Here is a 20045-nt window from a genome sequence, read left to right as displayed (position 1 = left end):
CCATAGAGTACAACAGTGTCTCCATTGAACCCTTAACTGAATCAAATAGAACTGATTTTTAACTTTTTGTTTTCCCCGCACCGGACTTGGTTCCACAAATAATCTCCTATATGTGTGTGACGGTCAAAGGTATGGGGAGCAGAACTCTGTTTCAGCTTGGACTAATTCATGCTCCTCTCAGCTGTTAAAGAGCACGAGGACTGGTGTTGAGTATCAATTAATGCCATTTCAGACACAGAAGGAATGACACTGCCGAAGACTCCTTTGTGTGCTCTTCATGCTGAAAGGGCCCACTGGGTACATTCAACCAAGTCACTCAAACAATAAACCTGAGTGAGAAGAGAACTGGAACCCCACATCTGACAGATTTCATGCTAATTCCTCTGCTGATTCAAAGAGTGAAATGGTTTTGAAAATACAATCCAATTTACAAACTAATGGAAATCATTTGCAATAAATACCAGAAGACCTAGTAGTACACAGAAAACCAGGGAAGCTCAGCTGTTTTACTGTATAGCTATTTTAGGCAATAACAGGATAGCAGAGAGATGTAATCCATTTAGTGTTATAGGTCACCCTAAATCCCTAAACCCTAAACCCTAAAAGAATCTCCAGCCCTGGTCCTACAGAGCCCCAGTCCAGTTATTCTTATTGGTCACCCCTTAATCAGGGAATCCCCAGTTCTGGTCCCGAAGAGCAACAATCCATTTCATTTTATAGCGTACCCTCAATTAGGGGTCTCCAAACCTAGTACTGGAGAGACCTAATCCAGTTAATCTGATAGGTCACCCTAAATCAGAGGAACTCTAGCCCTGGACCTTTCTTCTGGTCCTGCTTAATTGATTAGCATTAACTTGTTCCAGGTCCTTAGAAATGACTGACTTAATAATTACAAAACCTATTAAAAAAACAATAAAGAAAAGTCTTGGCTTTGAAGTGCAGAATAGAAATGTGATCAAAAAGTCTAGGATATCTGCTTTTAATATGACATGGTGGCAGGTAAAGTGATCGGTTTTCCTTATGTAACGCATAGCTAGAGCTAGAGAAACACGGATTCACAATGCTAACTACAGCTTGAAAGGTAGGTAGAGAGAACAGAATTAAACGCTGAGGACAGGCAACCCTAATTAGAAAGTGGCCCTAGGCTGTTTTCTCTTCAGCCTGTGGGGAGATAAAATACAAATGTCAGTGGTGTCGAATAGCAATCTATTCACTGCTACCACACTAATGCACTTTGCCTTATTCTCATTTCGTTTACTTAGACCGTCCTGCAAAAATGTGCACTAAAACCCACAGCACTCACACTTGGGACCCATTAATCTTCTCTAAGTGTCATGTTGTTGGTGAAATTTTGTGAAGCCTGAGAATAGTCAGAGCGGCAGCTTTTCAACTCTGGGTCCCACCCAGTCCCAGAGAGTCCTCGCATGGACTCAAACGAACTGAGGGGTCAACAGTTTTTAACAGGTGATTTGATGACAAATTGCGTCTAAGAACACCTGCAGAGAAGCGATAGGGGCGGCATGAAGAACTGAGACACAGGCGTTGTTTTGACAGCGAGTATTGTTGAGCAGCAGTCATTGTAACGGCAGACATTTGTAGACACAACAATCCTTGCTGAACACCGTCTTTCAGTTTGAAATAGGTGCATTTATAAATTGGGGGAATCTTTTGTGGCGCAGTAATGTTGATAAAGTACTTTGTAGGATCCAGTTCAGATCCTGTTCTAAAATGTTTCGAGTTCCTCCTCCCACACTTGACAATCGCAGAGATTAAGAGAAAAACAATCATGCATTAGAAGTATTCAAAGTTATCTGATGGGGGAAACAACGATTTATGCAATGAATCCGAGGTGCTCTCCAGTTCACCGGTTTTCAAAAACAGGAGGGAGAGCTCTTGTTTCTACAGCTTGTTCTGAAAAGGCCAGGCATGCCACTCGTGCTCACAAGGTCTTCCCTTTGACACGTCTGTTTTTCCTATGAATGCAACTTTTTATTTTTACAAGAAAGAACAGAAGGTCACAGATAGCTCTGTATGGCACTCAAAACCCTTTTCACTAGATTGTAAACAGAAGAAAAGCAAGAGCAAGAACTTGACAGAAACTTCCAGTCTTATGGAAACACAATATAGCACGAAGCACCAATTTTATTTTTCCTTCAAGGAGAAATGGAAAAACGAATGAGAATGATAAAACTTTTATTCTGAGCTCATTCAGCGGGCGAGCGCTTCAGTTCTGAAGATGAATGCGACTGAGGCTTCTTTTCCTACCTTTTCCACTTTCTTCTCCTCTGGCTTGGGCAGGCAGGCGGAGGCTCCGGGGGGCTGCGCCGGCGAGGGTGACCGCAGCGGGCCCACGGCCGCCTCTCCGTTGAGGATGGTGGCGCTGACGTTGGGCGGGGTGATGGCGGCCGCGGCTGAGGTCAGGGGGATGGCGGAGCGGGCGCCGGGAGAGCCCGGCCCGGCCAGAGGGGTGGCGGGCGGAGGAGCGTGCTGGGGGGACGCGGCGGACAGTGGGCGCGTCACTGCGGCCTGGGAGCGACAGGAGGAGGAGGAGGAACTCTGGTTGCGCAAAGGGGGGACGGTGGCGGTGGGTCGCTCGGGACCAGGAGCGGGAGGGCTGTGCACTGCATGAAGAGAACCAAGACCCAGCGAAACCCACGTCAGACACCTTCACACTCTGAAGCAGCAGAGATACACAGACACAAGGGCAGCAGGAAGCACAGACAGTAAAGCAGATAGAGCGGCTATGAAGCAGCAGCACCTCATGCAACACTGAGCGGACCTGTTGACACAGACAACTCATTAATAATAGCTTAGTCAATTAATAACTCATTAACAATAACTCGAGAGCCCAAGTCTTCTGAAGAGCTCCCTCTTAACTCCTAAATCTCATGTGCAGGGTAAAAACCATAGATATTCTGCGTTTTCTGATACCAGTTACCTGTTAATGTCAAGGAAGATGTCTGAGATAATGTGGGAAAAAAAAACATCCAAATGCTGTGGTGAACAACAAAAAAATTTCAAACTAGTTTTTTTGGCTTCATAGGCACAGTACTGGGAATATTTAACAAGCATCAATATCACTGATATTTTTCTTCTGAATAATATAAACACAATCTTGTCTTTTTAATGACAGTTAAACTTGTTTACTAAAGTCCACATCGCTATGGCAACAAAAGCATCACGCCAACAAGAAAAACGGGACTCTGGGGACAAACTAGGTTTGTATAAGTAGTCAATCTGGAAAAAATGTATTTTTTTCTCTGAAGAACCATACTTGTGGCAATAGGCTGTCACTTCAAAGTATTTGGGTAGAAATGTGCTTTCAGCCAAGCTGTCTTTTTGTCTGGTTTAAAAGCTCTTGAGTTTATTTTATTTATTTTATTAAAGGACAAGTACGCAACACTTTGCACCAAATTTTCTTCATTTTCTTGTGAAATAAAGGGTGGACAGGCACTATAAATGCTTAATAATAAATAAACATTTCTTACACTCATATAGCGCTTTTCTAGACACTCCACTCAAAGCCCTTTACAGGTGATGGGGACTCCCCTCCACCACCACCATTGCGCTGCCCCACCTGGATGATGTTAAGGCAGCCAAAGTGCGCCAATACACTTACCCCACATCAGCTATCAGTGGGCTGGAGAACACAGTAATGAAGCCAGTTTATAGATGGGGATTATTAGGAAGCCAAGATTGATAAAGACCAAGGGCCTTATGTATCTAACACAACACCAAGACAACACAAAACACAGCAGATGCACACACAGCAGTATGTAGCAAACATGGGTTTGTCCATTATGTATTAAATTAGAATTTAACTATTACCATAAGAAAACAAACAGTGCACTACCAAGTAAAGAAAACAACAGTAATAAGAAGATATGTTGAAAGGAAAGGAGGTCACTCAGCTCCCCGACACATCATTGTGAAGGGTTTGTCAGCATCCCTATGACTCAGCAGCTGGAATATGACTTACAATCAGTCCACAGTTCTAACATTCCTTTTGTCAGAATAATAAAAAGGAATAATCTCTAAAGGCCTAATCCACACATGGCATGTAGGTCTAGTGTCTTCTGCAGGTGTACAACAGGTTAAGTGGCAGGATTTTTAAATGTCCAGTGCCTTTGCATCAAAACCCTGTTCAAAATGAGCCAAAAAGGCAAAAAAATAGACTAACCTAGTTACACTGCTTGGATTTTATTTTGCATTTTGTGTTTCTAAGGACTGTGCTAAATACTGTACTTTTGTAACCATCAGTCAGTGTACTGAAAAACACCTTACTGTGAAAAGCATCTTTAATTACAGTTCACTTTTGCCTCTTACCTGTCTCTTTAATCACACGGTTCTTAGAGATTCAGAAAGCCCTTTGACGTTCTTAACAAAATTCCACAATGTTGCTTTATTGTACCTAAACCAAAAGTAATAATTACTGAATCTGTAATCTGTCAAGTCTTTACTTCAGAGGACTCTTGTCAGAGCTACACACATTTTTATCAGTTCCACTTGCCTTAGTCTTTGATTTTCAAAAGTTAGTAAAAGGTTTACTAAAGCATGAATCCAGTTTTTGGTGCATTTCCAAATTTTTGTAGTTTGCCTCGTTAGGATTATCCATATTTAACTGCAACTTTTCCTTTTTGTATCTAAAAGTATTTAAATTGATTTTTTAACTTTGATTACCTAACTGACTGGTAAATAAAAAACTATGTAAACTTGTAAAACGTGTATCAAATGTTAGAAAACTAAAGCCACTGTGACCTCTCAAAATACATGCACATTAAGATTTTTCAGTAATACCCAGATTAATACAGAATATTTACAGCTAAAGCTTTTGGGAAAAAATCAGGTAATACACTTTTCTACATCTGTAATTCAACAATATTCTGATTTTGTTTTGTATTTGTATCAATTTTTGTTCAGTGTACTTCTTCACCATTTAAGCTAATTTATGATCTATACAAAATCCTTCAAGCAAGGAAACACAAGAGTGTGTTTATGGGATTGGGGTGCGTTGAACAGGGAGTTAAATCCTGGGTTAATAAATACATTAAAATCATGGAAAGTTGAGACATGACTGTCTATGAACCTAACAATCTAGTCTGGACCATTGACACACTAAAAATATCTTTCTCTACAGCTACTACACTTTAATTGGAGTTCCTTGCAAGCAATATTCAAATTAAGCTCAGATGGTGGGCAGAATTACGTACACAAAGTATTGGATACAATTAAAATCACTGTTTTCAAGGCAGCAGACCAAGTCATCTTGCGACTTTAAGACTGCAACAACGAGCACTTTGCACACACAACACTTTTAACAGAGTATTTCCTGCATGAAGACCTGACCTTGAATGGTAATACTGTTTCCTCTCCGACTTTAAGATTTTTTCTTTGTTTGAAATTAAGTAGCTCTGTGGGATTAATCCGTCTGGCAGCAAATCCAGGGTTGGTGTCAGCACTTGAGCCGGACTTTCTGTGACCAATGCTGGACTTTGTCACACTCAGTTTTTTCATGTGCTAGTGACAAATGTAAAGTGTTTCCCAAAAATCTTCAGCTGCTCTCTCAGAGTGAATCGATTGTTTCAAATGCACTGATTTCACTTAATAAGTTAAGTGACTTAAGAGAGACCCAGTGGACCATGAAGAAACGCACACACATTTTTTCTGGCCTTTTATGATCAGTTGGAACCCTTAGTACCTTTGTACAGTCTAGGCTCTAGAATAATGTTATAAACTACCAGGTACAACCTTCTGTTTTTGGCTATAACATCTTTGTTCAGTAAAGCCTGTTTGTGGGGATCTATGGGGGACACAGATTCCTCTTTTGCCTTTTACATTAAATACTGAACATAAGAGGCAACGCAATGACACTGGTCTCTTTGCTCTATAACCAGTTATTAAGATTCTCATATAAACCACTCTAAACCAATGCACTCTAAGTCCAATCTGGAACAGAGAAACTTCCCTCTTGTAGATGAGGACAGTGTTATTGTTTAGAATAATTAGAAGGTAATCTAGTGGCCTATATAAACCCTCACTATCAGTTGATGTACTGTATGTACGGCACTTACTTGACTAATCTGAGACTATTCTTAAGGGGTCTTGTGTCCCCTATTCCTTCAGAGAACTGCTCCTTTATTCTGATTACCTGATTATAGTATGGCTGTGTATTTGGGCAGGGTGACGTTTTGTCAATGCTATCTATGTTTCTGGGGGACAATATCCTTTATTCTTCTAGTGTATTTCATGTTAAACAACATTTACAGGTAGATTTAGTTTGCCACCTTGTTCACAGGTGTAAAAGATCAAGCAGGACCCTGCCAGCACCTCACAAAGGCTGGAGAGAAGGTGGTAGATACCATCAAAGCCCTGTTGATCCCACCTTTAAATACTCCTACCTAACGGCAATTATTGTGGTCTATTGTTTGGGAGGATGGCGGCTGTCACCTGGGTAAGGATCATGGATTGGGGGAGGAAAAGGGAATTGCTCTTTTATTGTTTGCTGTATTGTTCCCAAAACTAAAATTGACTGATAAAAAGGACAATTGGATTAAAAACAGATGGGACTGATTTCAAGCATCTTTTTAATATAAAGCAAAAGCAGCAAAACTAAAATTAAAATTGTTCAGGAAAGTGATGGCAATTGTGGAGATCTACAAACTGACATCTTAATCTTGCAGTTTCGCAACACAGTTCAGCTGTCGTCTGTCCACATATAGTACTTCTTTCACTACAGTGCTTCGGATGTGATGGATACAGCTACACAACAGTGGTAATCCATCAGCCCAGCATCGACTCATTCGTGCCAGTTTAATGCTTGTTCTTATTGATCCTTGCATGCTTCTGAAGGCCAAACCATGACGCCCAAGTTCAGGAACACACAGAATACCTTTTCCCTTAAAGCCATAAACCAATGATTCCCGTCTTCATTGAAGGAGAAGGGTCAGGCGAATGATGGGTATCTGCTGCAGCCTTCGCCAGCTGGCAGACGTGACCGCGCAGATCTGAAGGCTCTTGATGAAGTCCCTGCAAGGCTTTCAATTGGCTTCAGTATTTCACTACCCCATAGAACAGTGGTTCCCAACCCTGATCCTGGATGAACACAGTCTTTTCTGTTTTTTGTTCCAGCTCTGAGGTCTGGGTCACAGGCTAATTGATTTCAAGTTTCTATCTGGGGCATATTTCTGCATTCGCATTTGAATCCTATGTTACTTCACTGTCACTGCAACAAGGAATGTTTTTTGGCATAACTCTGAGCCCCCTAGCATGCTCAGATATTATGACAAGGTTTAATCGGGGAAAGCTGCTACTTGGCAGTCTGTCTGGGCACCCAGCTGTGTGCCGTTCTGCAGGTAGTTTGCTTCCTTTGCCAGGAACAGGTCTGCCAAGTTGCAAGAAGCGTGATTTTCATTTTTTGAAGAGCTTTGCCAAGAACAGCTAAAGAAACAAAGGTCATTAACACAAAGTATAATCTTAAAGAAGCAGAACTGCAAAAAGGGCAAGTCGAGACTCTTGAACACATTCTGTGCCATGTCACTTTTTTTTACAGACTGTAAGATAGAACCACCAAATAAAACTGTGATAAAAAAAATGAACATAAGAACATGTTTTTCTTCAGTGGGTGCTTGCAAAAGGACATTAGGAGCAAATAGACTGAAGATAATCAGAATGCCACATAAGTGCTTTTTAAATTATCAGTCTATGCTCTGACAGTAAAGCCAAATACTCCCTTATGGTGCTAAGGCCTTATGTGTGCACGATGGCAGCTCGTGTCTGAATACCACATTCCCCAGAAGGCAATGGGGATTGACCTGCCATCCTCCATGACCTGACCAGATGAAGGAAGACAACTGGATAAGTGACACTTAAAACCAGGAAGCTGGACCCTCTGCTTTCTCTGAGACCTGCTTAAAGATCTTGCTAAGGTTGAATTCACAGGAATCTCAGGGGTAAAAGGGTAAGAAAAAACCTAATCCATTCTTTTTAATAAGTCAACAGTGGTGTCTGCAAGGGAAGGAAATGAAGAAAATTTAGCCCTGTATGAGTACAGCATAAATCTCTCCACAGATGAAAGGGAAAGCCATGTAACTGGATTTAAAAAGATATTTAATTGCAGGAGAGCGACATCAGCAGATGGTGTTTTTCCTAAGCAGATAAACCTAGAGAAAATATCATTAACGCCTACTGCAGCTGAAGAACAGGAATCAATGAAACACGGCATATAAATCCCTAAAACAACACAATGTTTTCCAGTGCCTGGAACAGAGGAACGCAAGAAGGATTACCAGCCAGGGGAGGCAATCTTGCATGGCTGCCTGCGACAAAATGGCAGAGGAGCTCATGGAATGGGGGGGGGGGGATAAGGGAAACAGTGCCGCAGCGTGGAGAGGAAGATGAGAGAGGGCAGGCGGCGGTGAGAGGGCTCACCGAGCTGCAGGGCGCTGCGGGCCTGGCTGACGGTCTGCTGGCCGGAGATGCGGAGGCAGTTCTTGAGGTGCAGGGAGGCTGGCTGCAGTTGTGGGGAGGTGGGAGGGGCCGCCGGCGCCGGGCCGGGGCGTGCAGCCGAGCCCAGGAGGACGGGGCTGGACGGGCCGGCAGACTGGGGGGAGCCGGGCACCACCTTGATTGCCTGAGCCGTGCCGGGGAGGGCAGTGCGAGGCTGTCCACCTGCGAACGGAGCCCTACGGCACGGGAGAACAGGGGAAAGGTTACAGAAGAGAGCAGGTTACTAGCCCGTTTGGTAGTTAGTAGTCTAGCTGGTCCCAGGATCTCTGCCAGGGGACTCTTGACAGAAACCAGGGTTTCGGCTTTAACAACATGGCTGGGTAGCTTGTTCCACATTCCCACCATCCTCAACGGCATGAAAACAAGAAACAAAACCTGTGTTCATGGGAATTTGGATCCAAAAGGCTGGCAAGAAAAGATGAATCTCCCTACGTCTCTACCTAATGCAAGGAAACCCTGTTTAATAGGGCGAAGACCACTAACCTACAGAAATTGAATCGAACCTATACACTCAAAACAAGGCTTTGGTTTCAGAATTCAGAAACAGATCTCAAAACCTTGGTTTCTGAAATAAAATGAAGGATCAGCAAATGCTTTATTAGCTATTTGGCATATGTTAAATTGAGTCATTTAATTCTATACTCATCTTTAAATTTTTTATGTTTATGGTGAAACCTAGAGAAAGATGTCAAAGGAAAAAGGATAATGTTACTGTCTTGATGCCCACCTACTTCCTGTTCCCTTTGGCAACATATTGACAAATTGTGATAAGTGGAAGAATATGGATTAGCATGTTAAATGTCGCAGAACTGACAGGTCAAGATTGGCCAAGGGAAAAAAACTGAATAGTTTTAAAAGCATTTTATCTACTCCGGAAACAGGAATCCAATAGCGTCTAAATAAAAATCCTGTTTTAACTGGAGGAAAATGTTCAAAGTTATTTGAATTTTACATTTCAGTAACCCTATACTATTCCTAATTTGACTGTAAGATTTACTTCCAAGGCAATCTGTGGAAACAAAATGAAATGATCTGATTTCAAAGATTAACTGTCACTGCATTGTGATCCCTTGACCTGCTATATTCCATTAAGCATGGGTCTGGACCATGACAGGTCTGCAGACTAAAAACTGACAGGTCAAATATCCTTTCCTACCCCGAAAATTCAAATCAATCAATTGTAGGGAAGTCGGCATTAGAAGAAGCATCAAATGAGGCTGTTGTTGTTCTGTAACCAATTACCCCTTTCTTGCATACTGTTCTTTACTGCACGCCTGGTCCTGGAGGAACGCTGTCTTCTGGTTTTCGGTCCAGACAAGCTCGTAAGCACGGGCTAATTGATATTAGTTTTCCGTCTGGGGCACATTTGTAAATTTGCTTTCAGCTCTTAAAAGGTCAAATGGGGTTTGTAATTGGTAACACCTCTGCTTCCGGCTTTCAGAACTGCTCTCACTCGGGAGTGATGACTGTAACGTAACCAATCAGACCTCTGAAGAAGGAAAAAACACTCATCTGATGCACCGAGTTTCCTACTGATGTCTAATTATTATCCACAGATCAACTAGGAAGAGATGTTTAATCAGAAATGAGTTCCAGGTACTTGGCTAGCATGTTGAGGAGTGCCTGCATAAACATGTACTGAAGTTGTTGGAAACTACTTTTATACAATATTTCTGACACTGACCAAAGAAGCAGGTTAAATAAAAGTCTAAGCAAACAAGAAGATCAAGTAAGTCATCAGTTAGCACTGGAAATGCAGATCGCAGCTGGAATGAAAACCAGCAAGCAGTGTTCCCAGACCCAGCTGGGAACCACTGTTTGCTAATATACTGCACAGTAGTATGCAAGATTAAAAGCCTTCTTGTGGTTTAAAAAAAAACACTGTTTATTTGAAGCTTAATTCATGGCTTCCTGGACAAAGCCTTGTAGCAAAAGGGTTAATAAGCTGTCTATTTTTAAAATTTTAATAAGAACATTAACTTATTAAAAATAAATATATTAAACAATAAGAATAATTTCTACCCTACATTAAAACAGTAGAAATGTGTGCTTCTGATTTAACTGCAAATAAATCTCTGAGTCGGGCTGTATATAGCATTTGGAATTTATATAATCTTTTATAATTTGGTAAAAAATGGGGTGATCCAGGAAGGAAAACCTGGGATTTTGGCATTTTCTCAAGAAAATTAACCAACCATTTTCTTCCAAAAAATATTTTCTAACTTTTTTTGGGCCATATTGGAGTAGCAGTGTGGAATTCTCTTCTGAAGAAGAAATACAGAATTGAACAACTGGGAAAGAAGAACAAGTTAAATTCATGTGCCAAATAACAGACGAAGCTGAAATTTTGTGTTGGCACTGTAAAGATCGCCTGTACTCATTTAGAAAAAATGGTTTCTGTTCCCTATGTTGATGGTCCTTTTTTTTTTTAAAGTGAAACATTTTACTTCTGAAAGAAGGTCATAGTATTACAAAAAATTACGAGACATTTTTCTATTCTGAACAGGTTCCATTAAACCAGCTATGGGAAAGGTTTAATGCAAGATGATCGTGCCCCTTAGAATAAGGCTAAGTTAGTAGATATCTTTGAACGTCTGTTCAAATCCTACCAGGAATTTCCTTCCCGTCTCATTTCCACAGCTCTCTTTAGCAGAACTAATTAATTTTTTACTGCAGTGTGGTGAACTTCGTGAAAGCATCACCTCTGCATTATGTTAATCAGGTAGTGGAGGTCTATTACTGCTATGCCATATATTTTCATCATTTCGTGACAGAACAATTTCAACTACTCAGTTCCCATCATGAGAAGCCAGTTTAGATGGGTATGAGAAGGCTCTGTTGATTTATTACGATACTTTCATTTTACTCCCTGCTCCATCTTTGCATTCCTTACACCAGATTGTGATAGTGTCGTATATCTGAAAGACAGTGCAGCGCAGGCATACAAATGGAAATAGCGCTTAAAAAACATAAAGAATGCACCTTGTGTGATTTCTGTAAAAATATAAACACCGGATGAAGTTCGCTCTAGCAATTCGAGCCATCAGACACTTCAGGGCTGACTATTACTAGCACTTCATGCCAAAACCAGGGAGGTCTTGCGTTCCGTCTCCCGAGAAACCCCCTCCCCCCAGCGCTCACCTGAACACAGGGGTGACGTAGTTGCCAGGGAAGACTCCGGACGTGGCGTTGCGCAAGGACAAGCCCTTGAACCAGCCGTCCTGGCACTTCTCCGTCACGCGGTACAGCTCGCCCTTCCGTAGCTCCAGCTCGTCCGTCTTCTGCGGCTTGTAGGCGTACATGGCCACGTATCTGCCAGGACAACCGTGGAACAAGTCAAGGCTTGGCTTCCCGTTGCGCAGTTTCACCGGTATTATATGTGTATAGAACTGTGTAGTTCGCAAAAAAAGAGAAAATTGTCATGTTGTGGAAGTTTGTGTATTTTTCTTTTATTTGTATGAGAGAGAGGTTAAAGAGAAAAAAATGTTGGTTTACCAAAGGTCACAAATGAGCAGGAGCCATTCGGCCATCTAGATTATTTGGAAGTAGTTAAATTATCCAAGGACCTCATCCAGCCGCTTTCTGAACGAAGCCCAAGTATCGTCTTCAACAACAAGGCTGGGTAGCTTGTTCTAGACTGCCCACAATCCTTTGCGTAAAGAAGTGCCATGTATCTGCCCAGTGACGTCAAGGCTTGGCCACCCGAGTTGGACCCAGTGGACTGAGCTGGCACTGAAGAGGGCCAAGAGTACACTGCCACTGGGGTGCCAATGACTGACCCCGACCTTGGCAATAAATAGGTTAGGAGTGCACTGAAAGGAAATCCGTTTCTCATTTCCATTAAGGACAAAATTCACTCTTTTGTGTGATTTTTAAGCAAATGTTTATACTGCAGAATCTTAAGAGATAAAAGCCACATAGGAACATATGAAATGTTACAAATAGTAGTTAGCAGTTAATTGATCTTAGGATCTCATCCAGCCTTCTCTAGAAAGAAACAATATGGCTGGGTAGCTTGTTCCACAATTCTGCAACCCTGTGGGCAGAGAAGTGCCTCCTGTGTTCATTTTAAATGCACTTCATAAAACACTGCACTAACTTTTATGGTCTTATCACGTACAAATTTAAAAGTACTGTAGTACTTTGATATTAAAGTCTGTACTGTATGTTATCTTTAAAAAAGAAAGCATTTTGTTTTCAGTTTATAAGTTTACTTTTGTTAGTACCCAGGTTTGTGGACTTAATCTTTAAATCACAAACATGGGCCAATAAAGAAGTGAGTCTATAATTTATTAAACTGACAGACACAAACAGGATATGATGAACAATGAGGATTTTCACCTACGAGTTAATCTGCAATCAAATGCAAAAAAAAAAGACCCAACAAAACAACAAAGCTAGGCACCCACCGCAGAGGGGTTACTTCTCAAACCACAAAGTGGAAACGTGAGGTTTGATAAAAAAAGCCTTTTGGTAGCTATGGCAACAGCACAGTTAAAACATAATTGTGGCAGCAGTTTGTCAGCCATCAGTGTGTAGGTAATCTGCCCAGGACTGTTGACAGATTCAAAGAAACAGAGTACACTGTCAGCCTGTCTTTAATGTGACGTCTGTAATAAACGGAGGCTCCGGGACGCAGCACTGATGAGCACAGTATTTGGCAGACAAGGAGTGCGGAAAAAGGGAAATATCTGATAAAAAAAAGACAGCACTGCTGCACCGTGGCTCCACAGTTCCAGGAGTTGCAGACTGGATGAGTTTCAATTACATTCTCCTGCCTTTTTTTTTAAATACCCACTTTGATGTCTGTCTTACTGTACTTAAAATAAAATGAAGATGGGAGTGGGGATGGGAGTCTATAGAGGGAGGGGGAGTTAAGTCCAGCAGAAGAGCTGCAAGGCTCTCTCCGAGGGCAAACTGCGCTCAAAGGCCCAGATGCTGTGAGCCCGGACCTGAGCCTGAGGTTAGGCTATGTCACCTGCATGCCATGGCCTGTATTACCCAGGTGGGAGCGCACAGCTGGGTTAATCATCTACAGCTCTCTCGCCTCTTGGCTGCTCTTGGCAAAGCAGCGACCTCAGGTAGGTACGCACCACTCCTCCAAGTGGCATCACCCCTTCTGTAGGACACTGAGCAGCTTGCCAAACATCAAGAGCCTACATCAGCCATATCACTCTGCAACTCACAACTGGCAACCTACTGAAGCTAAGCAGGTGTGAGCCTGGTCAGTACCTGGATGGGAGACCTCCTGGGACAAACAAAGGTTGCTGCTGAAAGAGGTGTTAGTGGAGCCAGCAAGGGGCGCTCACCCTGCAGTCCATGTGGGTCCTAATGCCCCAGTATAGTGACGGGGACACTATACTGTAAACAGGCGATGTCCTTCAGATGAGACGTAAAACTGAGGTCCTGACTCTCTTTGGTCATGAAAAATCCCAGGGCGTTTCTTGCAAAGAGTAGGGGTGTAACCCCAGTGTCCTGGCCAAATTTCCCATTGGCCCTAACAATCCCCATCTATGAATTGGCTTCATTACTCTGCTCTCCTCCCCACTGATAGCTGATGTGTGGTGAGCATTCTGGCAGCACCATGGCTGCCGTCGCATCATCCAGGTGGATGCTGCACATTGGTGGTGGTGGAGGGGAGTCCCCATTACCTGTAAAGCGCTTTGAGAGGAGTGTCCAGAAAAGCGCTATATAAGTGTAAGCAATTATTATTAATTATTATTGTCATTCTGTGAGCCTTAGACATTAGACAGCAACACAAAGGGTTAAAACCACAACACCTATGTTTTTCTGCCTCGTGTTAAACAGACACTCTGGAATCGGATGCGTGATGGCACTGCATTTTGGGTTCCTTGAGGCTCTCATTCTTTGACTTTTGTCATACGGGACTGGTAAAGAGTTAATGGATAAAGCTGTGCGCACGCAGGCCAGCAGCAGGAGCAGATGCTGAAGAAGCACAATGAGCTTGCTTGACCAAGCCTGATAGTGTATATCTTATCTGTAATAATGCAGCCTTCCTCAAAAAAAATCACACAATGAAACAATCATGCAGAAGGATGGCTTCAGTTCAAATAATTATTTGCCTGGTCAGTGTTTTTATTACCAGTAGGTATATTTTCACGATCACAATGGGGATAGATCAACTTGGTTTTATGACATCAATGCTGTGACAAGCTCAGTAGGCGACATACATGTTGAGAGGCAGCTGTACTTTGGAAGCGGTCCCTTGGTCACCGGACACTCCGGTCACTCTCGGAGGAACGCTGGTGACCGCTGACGTCCCAGCGAAAGAGGAGGAATCCTGTGGGAGAAGAAAGGTGAAATGTCATCTACCCGTGAAAGGACACAGCGAGCTGCTATTGAGCAAATAACACGGAGCTTGGAAATCAGGTGCACTGAGCACCAGGAATGGGACCTCTTCCACTGAAGAAAGGTTTGAAGCCTTATTCCCTTTACCCAAAGTGCGTAACTGAAGCTGAGCTAGTGAGCTCTGCCATGGGCTGAGCATGCTACAGTGGTTGTGTTTAATGATGTCCAGATTGACTCAACTTCCATCGCTCCTCCAAGGGAGGCAGGAATGAAGGCAATATGGATGCAATGAGCTCAGCTGCTTAGCATTTCATTTCTTACCAATTAAGAGTGAGATTTACTCTCATTAAAACTCATTAGATCTGACACTTCCAGGGTTTCGGCAAATGCGTTTAAAATACCAATTATTGTCAACAAAGGATTTTAGTTGATAACTTGATGCAATGCAGCTTGGAGGACCTAATTATCCCGGGTTTCCAAGGAGGTGGCATTAGCAGATTTTCTAAGATGAGGAGCCAGAGCCAGGAAAATGCCAACTCATTTTCTAAACGGCTGCAGTGCAACACGTCTCATTAATTCAACGTCCATGTCTCTGGAGCCTTCCTCACACACATTCTTTTTAGGATCTTCAGCCTCACATTGTCACTTAAGGAAAAACCAATTTAGAGCCAAGTCCAACAATAACACACATCAGAAAAATATTTGGTGTACAGCGGTCCACAAGTTCAATTTTTCATTTTGAATTTTCAAAAGGGGAATAAATATGATGTGGTTAAGCAGTCAACACGGATGTCAGATTGACCGATACAGGGGATCTTCAAACTGAAGGTTACAAGCCCAGGTTACTGCATCCAGAACCACCTTCCTTTGTACAAAAGAGCCATGTTATAAAACATACACTATGAAAGTCTAGGCAACAACAGTAGCACCATAGTATCATTTATTTCCAAAAGGTACAGAAAATGTAGCTATTGCTGTTCCTTCACAAAATATCTAAGCGATTTTTCTGGAAAATGTCTTTTACCAGCATCATCATGTCTGGAAACATCACGATGTGTCATTTGCTATGAAAATTCTGTCTGCTGAATCAATTAAAATGTGAAAACTGAGGAGTCTTCCTGGAAACCAGCATCCTAAGCACAGAAATTAAGCAGGATTCTTTCCCCCAAACTCTGGAAGGAAGAGGTAGAGAAAGCCAGGCAGGATGTAGATGGATGTTTATTTATGACAGCAAGCTCAGCTATGAACTCTTTCCCACACTATTCCTCCAGCCATCTCTCACTACTTGCAAATTTGAGAGTGCCTCCTCCAGGACATTCTTCTCATAATAAAGACAAAAACCAGCTTTGAGCTTCACAGCTTCAGAGACTTGCTGTGGCAAAGGAGTATATGTAGTTGATATTGCAATTGTGGGTCAAGCCTTCCGAATAAATTAGGATGTCCCATGTGGAGCCGGGAGGTGTGAACATACAGCCTTTCAGACATGAGGCGAACACCTTCCCGAAGATGCCTAATCCATCCCAATTAGTCCCTGTGTCACCCAACTCGGGTTTCCTCATCTGTTAAACATCACGTGTGCTTTCTCCCTGACCTAGGGAATTCAAGACAAAGCTGACCTGTCACGTTGAAATTGGATAATTCATTCAGGACTCAAATGAACAAAGGAGAAACAGCTGAGGCTCGGCCCTGTCCTAGAGGGGGCTGAGGAGACTGCTACCGTGATAAGAATTAACAAATCAAATTCCAATTTTCAGAGTAAATGTTAAAGAGCTTTTATCATCACACGAAACTGGCCAAATTGTGAAGCGTCGGATAAGCTATGCTTTCTGAACAGTGCAGGCTAAAGTCCCAGGAGATGCCTATCTGAGCCTGGGGACTCAGAGGAGGAGGAGAGTGGGGACCAAACTGATATTGCCAATCCAAATAGAGGAGGAGGGTAATGGGATAGGCATGACTCATTTCTCTGTTCCCCAGTGATCCGTGCTGAGTAGGAACGGTCTGAGACCAGATGGGCTGTGGTTGAACTGATCTTGGGTTCAACAGCACATCAAAACCCATCGATCTGGTTTTAGTGCCCTCAGAGAAGCTAAGAGTCTCAGGGACACGCTCTGACATTCTGTTCATCTGCGGTGAGACGACGCTCAAATTGTGCATTACAAATTGAGTCGAAAAAAAGAAAGGAACGATTCAAATAGTAAGAAAACAATGATTTCCAACAATGAGCACACACGAGAAATATTCGTTAGTCTATCTGGTTTGGTTCAATCTTTTATATGGAATGTGAAACCACGTGGGTTTCTTTTCCAGATGTTTGTCCGTGCATTCTAACCCCCCAGACGGCCGTAGTAAACATTCTGTTCACGGTCCTGGCTCACAAAATCAGTGCGTTATTGACTCCACAGAGAATGTTGAAATCTGATCATGTCAGCAAACATGCAGCACTGTGTGGTGACCCACAGTGACAACTTAAAATAGAAATACCGCAAAAAATAATTATTGAATCACAAATTCACACCCCATGTGTTCATAAACAAGGCCAACAAAGGCAGGCTAAAAAGGGAAAGCTTTTTTTCCCAAGCTTTGTTGTTTTACTCAAAGAAAAAAAAAAGGACCACACAATCTTCTTTCCATTCCTATGTACTACTGTCCAATAATACCTTTGCTGCTGTTACTAATTTTCTAAGAAATCCAAGCCGATGAGTAAGACGTGCTTCTGCACTACAAAAGTAAAAACGCTCTAAGCTCCCAAAGGGGGGAGGGGGAGGATGTTCAATATTTAATGTACTCTGTAGTAAAGCCAAGCGTTAGAATAGAAAAGCCTTGAGAACCAGTCAGTATGCATGCGTGCTTTTCACAGATGCTTCGTGTCTTACTCGGTATTTGTGTGTTCCTGAACACTTGAAACTTCCCGCAGGGCAGCACAAAGCAGTGTTGAAACGACGCAGAATTGTTTATTTCTGGTTAGAATAAGAACCCATGTGTGCAACGACAGAAAACCACCTAGAGACGTCTGCATACTCATGCAGCGGTTTCCTGCGCCCTCGCAATAAAAATACTTATTAAAAACCAAGGATTCTAAGTTAAGGAACTAGCAGAGCACAGAACTCATCAGACCTACTGTAGGTAAAACTTCACTGGAATTATTGTCTAATGAAAATGTGCAAAAGACTGATGCAAAACACAGAGGGATGCTATCTACAGTATGCACCCAAAGATTAGTAGTCACAGCAGTTGGCATTATTGTTTTGAACGCTATTTTTAATTTAATAAGACATGACTTCAAAGCTCTTCTTTCACTTAACAACAGTTAAGCTGAATATGCCAATGTTGACGAAAAATGTTAACAGTAACAGAAGACAAAGTAGAAGCAAGACCAAAAGTTCAAGATTTGGCAAATGCTTACAGCTCACTGTAATAGCCTCTAATATTAACTGTTTTAAATGCCAAAGGAAATGCTAGCACAATTAGCATTCTACTAAATTTTAAAAAGCATCTAGTTACGTATCTTGTGCTGTTAAGAATAATTAATCTGGCAAAACAATTAAAATTCTACCACGTTTAAAGAAGTATTTCACCACATTTCTTGTTTTGAGCATCAGTCTAGGTGCGGAGAAAGAAGAACAGATCTAGAGCATGTAACATAAATTGGCCCTGATGCAAGTTGTGTGTCTGTGTCTCTGAGTAGTCTGTGGTGGACTGGCGTCCTGTCCAGGGTGTATCCTGCCTTGCTCCTGTTGCTTGCTGGGATAGGATCCCCTGTGACTCTGAATTGGTTGACGTGATTAGAAAATGGATGGATGGATCTCTCTGTCGAAGAAAGACAGTAACACCAACAGAAGACAAAGCAGGAGGACCAAAAGATCCAGATTTGGCACATGCTTATAGCCCACTGTTAAAGTCTGTAACATTAATGGCTAGCTCATCTAAGAACAATTAGCATGCTACTAAATCCTAAAAAGCATCTAGCCATGTGTCTTGTGAGGATGCCCAGGGTACAAGGACACCATAAGTGAAGCAGATCTGAAGCAGGACGCGCCATGCTAACCTGGGCGGGGGCGCTCGAGGACAGGTGCGGGCAGTCTCCGATTCGGGCGGCGGCCCGGGGGTCGCTGGAGCTGATGAGCATGGGCGCGCTGATCTCCATGGAGTGGCGGTTGTTGAGGGCCTGGCCGGCGCGCTGGGTCATGCTGAGCGCGGTGAAGGAGTGCCGCTTCTTGGCATTCTTCTTCCCATCGGCGCGGCGGTGGATGGCGCTGACCGCGCCCGTGCCGTTGAGGGTGGTGCTGGCTCCCGAGGGGCAGGGGCCAGCAGGGGGCGCTGGGGTGGGGCAGGGCTTGTCCATCTCGATCAGCTGCTTGGCTGTCTCGTTGAGCTGAGTGGGGGAGAGAGGTAATAACAATATTACAAATTCGTAATTCCTCATACTTACATTTCTGATGCTTTTCTGATCACTCCACTCAAAGCTTTACAGGTAATGGGGACCCCCCTCCACCAACACCAATGTGCAGCCCCATCAGGATGATGCGACGGCAGCCATAGTGTGCCAGTACACTCACCACACATCAGCTATCAGTGGGGAGGAGAACAGAGAGATGAAGCCAATTCATAGATGGGATTATTAGGAGGCCATGATTGGTAAAGGCCAATGGGAAATTTGATGAGGACTCCAGCGTAACACCCCTACTCTTTTCGAGAAAGGCCCTGGGATTTTTTCATCACCACAGACAGTCAGGACCTCGGTTTTTACGTCTCATCCCAAGGATGGCATTAGGACCCACTGGGTGAGCGCACCCTACTGGTCCCACTAACCACACTTCCACCAACATCCTTAGCTTTCCCAGAAGGTCTCCCATCCAGGTACTGACCAGGCTCACACCTGCTGAGCTTCAGAGGGTTGCCAGTTGTGAGCTGCAGGGTGATATGGCTGCTGGCTGAGGTGTGAGTGGGCTGGAGTCAGGATGTCACAAGAGCAGTGCAAAAGCCCTGGACCTCTGCAGGTCTCAGCACAATCGCTAACAAAGACACTTCACTGTTGAATTCACCAACTGCATGACCAGCTCTCCCACAACTATGTGATTCAAGGCTCACTCCCAATATCAAGGCATGTATTCTGGCAACTTTTGTAGCAGCCAAAGACATTCACAATACAGATGTTAGTTACAGTTGGTTGGGTTAATTCTGCAATTTAACCAGAAACTGATATTGTGAAAGGAGATGGATAACATTTCAAA

The 20045-nt window shown here is 43.0% G+C and overlaps 1 protein-coding gene across 1 annotated transcript in view; it reads right to left on the bottom strand.

Annotated features, from left to right (window-relative positions):
• sh3rf3 (SH3 domain containing ring finger 3) overlaps window positions 1-20045 on the bottom strand; it is a 167305-nt gene that overhangs the window by 11949 nt on the left and 135311 nt on the right. Inside the window, exons 4-8 of the mRNA XM_088609007.1 lie at window positions 18860-19186; window positions 14697-14806; window positions 11647-11817; window positions 8428-8681; window positions 2266-2621 (exon numbers count right to left, since the gene is read on the bottom strand). Coding sequence (XP_088465133.1) covers window positions 2266-2621; window positions 8428-8681; window positions 11647-11817; window positions 14697-14806; window positions 18860-19186 — 1218 coding nt within the window. The remainder of the gene's footprint in view (window positions 1-2265; window positions 2622-8427; window positions 8682-11646; window positions 11818-14696; window positions 14807-18859; window positions 19187-20045) is intronic.

This window comes from Lepisosteus platostomus, chromosome 2, assembly GCF_059453375.1.
Source record: "Lepisosteus platostomus isolate fLepPlt1 chromosome 2, fLepPlt1.hap1, whole genome shotgun sequence".
Taxonomy (NCBI): Eukaryota; Metazoa; Chordata; class Actinopteri; order Semionotiformes; family Lepisosteidae; genus Lepisosteus; species Lepisosteus platostomus.
Note: the sequence above shows the minus strand (reverse complement) of the source record. Positions and strands in the feature narration are given on the sequence as shown.